The 3,885-nt window shown below is 34.3% G+C and overlaps 1 protein-coding gene across 1 annotated transcript; it reads right to left on the bottom strand.

The window, feature by feature from the left end:
* Positions 1 to 2,164: 2,164 nt before the first annotated feature.
* On the bottom strand, positions 2,165 to 3,107 carry LOC149561963 (uncharacterized). Its single transcript, XM_089827931.1, has 2 exons — positions 3,097 to 3,107; positions 2,165 to 2,999 (listed from the first exon to the last, which is right to left on the bottom strand). The coding sequence occupies exons 1-2, from the start codon at positions 3,105 to 3,107 to the stop codon at positions 2,165 to 2,167; spliced, it is 846 nt and encodes a 281-aa protein (XP_089684057.1).
* Between the last annotated feature and the right edge of the window lie 778 nt (positions 3,108 to 3,885).

Raw genomic sequence — 3,885 nt, 5'->3', positions numbered from 1 at the left:
GGTATTTTACATGAAATAAACATAAAATATATTTGATCAAATTCATATTTTGACACACATTTTTTAAATGTTAGTATTTTTTGTCTTGAAAAAAATTATTTGACATAGTGTGATACAAACTTATAAAGGCATAAGAAAATAAGTGATCATTTTCTTTACTGTAAGGATACTAAAAAAAATTTACAAGGGTATATTAAAAGTCTATTTATATATTTATGGATGTGAAAACATGTATTTGAAACATTTGAAATGTGATTTGTAGTAGTATACAAGTAAACGAAAACTTTATTTAAATACTACAATCATACAATAATATAGTAAATATAATAAAAATTACAAAATATTAAAGTGACAAATCAAAATTGTAATTGCATTGGACAAAGTATTAAAAATAAAAATATTACATCAATTCTCTTCCAACAACTTAAGTCTATTTTCTTCATCCTTGCGCTTGGCAACTTGTTTACCTTTTTTCATTTTCTCATAGCGATCATACATGAATGGAGGCATTATTCTTAGACACTGTAAAGATTTAACATGAGAAATTGCCACAAATGTCAATCCTGTTCTTTCTCTTGGTCCTATATCAATTGTTACTTTTGGAAGAGTTAAACCCTGAGATTTATGTATAGTCAATGCCCATGCCAATCTTAAAGGCAATTGAAGTGTTGTACCCTTCTATATTGGTGTTATTGGAATTGTTTTTGGATGATGGTCTTCAAACGGTAGTCCAAAATAGTTGTCAAACTCAACCATCACATATGTTGGAGGTTCAGGTGGAGTGCTTCCTTGTTTGTAGACTATATTTCGAACATACCCCAAAGATCCATTTACAAGACCTGCTTGTACCCATAGATTAGAAGTTAGCATGACCCTTGCATCCTTACAAAGTAGCAATTCCAGATCAAGCTCATCATTTGAATAATCTTCCAATGCATTACCATGTCGTGCTTTTGTCGCAACCCTACGTGCAATAGGATACTTCAATGACTGCAACATTTTTTTATTATGACTATGAACATTTTCATTTGTTGAGAATAGATGGACAAAATTTTCAAACTGTAAATTTGTTGGAAGATCTATGTTGATAGGGGTTCTTGTCATTACCAACCTCCAATCATCAATCTGTGGGTTTGCATCTCTTACATTCATCAAAAGTTGGCGAAATCTTTGTTGATCCTCATTCTCCCCATCTTGTATGAATATCTTGTCCAAAGTAACAACAATCTTGAATTCTTGCCGTAGGAACTTTGCCCTTCTATTACTGTCATATGCTGGTTTGTCACCAACTAGAGGAAGCTGGCCCAAATCTCCCACCAAAATTATAGATACACCTGAAATATAAGAATGAAAATATTTATGTCAAAATGATTAATTTGTAATTACATTTTAGTAACATAATAGTCTATATTTTATACATGCTACACTTGTTAATGAGGAAAAGTGAAGCCTTTTACCTCCAAAGCTAATATTTGCATTTTGTGGGAATGCTTGTCGAAGTCGAGAGTCAATGTTCTCCACCATGTTTTGACCAATGAAGCTCATTTCATCAATCAAGATATACTTGATATGCGCCATTTCTTCTTGAAAACTGGTGAGTCTTGTTCCTTCTAATTGACAAAAACCTTGTATTGGTATTTTTAATTTTGAATGAACTGTAGAAGCTCCTATGTTGAATGCTGCGACTCCTGTTGGTGCAAGTAATAGAAGGGGAGATAGAGAGGGCATTGCTGCATTTTGAAGAGATTGACTAATTGCACCAATTAGATATGACTTTCCAGTGGCTGTTGTTCCTTGAATTATCATGAGCAATGGCTCCACATTCTGATTTCTATGATAGTGGGTTATAATAATGTCAACTGCCTTTTTCTGTTTGTCACCAAGGGTCATGTAGTTGATGCATTGGGGAATGTCATCATATATTAGACAACCATGATTCTTCACATTACCTATAAAATTGATTGCTGCAGTAGTGTACTCTTCTCCCTTATAATCAATAGACCAATTTGTATGTTTGTCAATGTCTCTTCTCCCCAACATGTCTATTTCTGAGCACTCTATGTTTTGACCATGATGCAACCTAGATATAATTTCCCATTCGTGTTCTGTTGTATTTCTTTGAACATTGTTATTGTCTTCAGTGTTAGAATCACTTGGGTTTTCATCATTGTCTGTCACCATATGTTCGTTGAACATGCCAAGGAATGTAATTAAATGTCTCCCAGTTTTGTATGATGGCATCATCATTATGACCAATATCTTGTTCTATATCACGGAATGGCTTGTAGAGCAATAATTCTGATAAACAAAAGTCAACCCATTTAGCTGATTCACGTGAAGGTATAGATACAAATCTAGGAAAGACTCTGACTATTGCTGCTTTGTCCCTTGGCTCCCATTTATTCTCTCTTCTTCTTTTAGGATTATATATCCATGATCTTGCTGCATCAATTAATGTGACGACTTCCATACATAGGGGCCTTCTTTTGTACCCATCAATGAAAGATTTTGTTTGCTCTTCAGTATTCTCTTCATCATTTCCATTTTCATTATTTATAGTTACAGGTTTGAAGACCTCATGGGAGACATTTAGATTAACAAATCTTCTACTACACTCTACCAATGGAAGCTCTAATAGCATATGACATTTTTCTTGAGCACCAATGTCTCTTTCTATAATTGTCTCAGTTAGAAGTTTCCTATATGCACGTGCAGCTAAATCATTTGGGTTTTCCATGTTGGAGAGGCGCATCAACATTTGATGGTATGTTTCTGAGCTTTTCTCTACTTTTGCTGCATATTTCACAATGTATTTCACCACAGCATGTTTGGAAAGAACAGGTTGCCAATCTATATTCCCTCTCCATAGTTGTAGTATGTAGCGATTATGTGAGTTGACTCTTTCATCATTTCTGGCTGGTTCAAATTTCTTTTCACCTGTTTCTCTGTCTTCATATAATTTTGATCCCTCTAAGTTTAATGGCCCAGGTGCATTATACCTACAATAAATATAAGAGAGATATGTAGTTAGTTATGTGACACTAGTGACCAATTTCTAATTTTGGTTTGAATATCGCAATGTAATGAAATGATTACCTGCAAACCATATGCCCCCTTTTCTTTCGCAAACATGCACCCTCCTTACAAATTGTGTGTCTTTCTACACAATTTAGGATCTCCTCATAGTCATGACCTAGATTGACCTCTGCAAGTTGTCTCGTGTTTTTGAGACATGGATGTTGTTGAAAATTCATGAAAGGCTACAATTCAAAATAAGTTGAATGAGTAAATAAGGTCATATCAAATTATACCATAGAATACATATTTTTAAACATACCTGTATATTTCGCTGGTGAGGATCTTGTCTAGGGTTCCATGCATGAACAATAGAATGAAAATATCTTTTAGCACTTTTGTGTTCATCCTCATTTGACCAGTCAATGTTCTCCATATTAGGTGCCCCTTCGATCCATATGAATCCATGCACATGTGGGGACCCCCTATGTTACCATTCATATCTACACCAAAAATCTTTGACATTCATTTCATTTTCTAGAATCTCTTTTCTAAACATAGAGTTTCTCAAGTGCATATAGTGTGCCACAATGTGAGGATAATCAGTTATATTTTGCCTACGCCAATTTTGAACTTCACGTGGATCAGTTGGCATTGTTCATGGCATTAGAGCATGTAAATTAGGCCAATACATATTTGTTGCACTCAATGTGAAAAATATTGTACGAAAACCAATTTGATGAAGCAAATCTGTCAATTCTGCATGAGATTTTTCCCAATATGACCTTGTTCCCCTTAGTGTTGTACCAAACCACATCAATTATTTGCCAATCTAGAGTGAGGTGTAGTTTCCATATTTTGCCGCAACTC

The sequence above is a fragment of the Cupressus sempervirens genome, chromosome 4 (genome assembly GCF_028749045.1).
Source record: "Cupressus sempervirens isolate cs-2001-9-10 chromosome 4, ASM2874904v1, whole genome shotgun sequence".
In the NCBI taxonomy this organism is placed as follows: Eukaryota; Viridiplantae; Streptophyta; class Pinopsida; order Cupressales; family Cupressaceae; genus Cupressus; species Cupressus sempervirens.
Note: the sequence above shows the minus strand (reverse complement) of the source record. Positions and strands in the feature narration are given on the sequence as shown.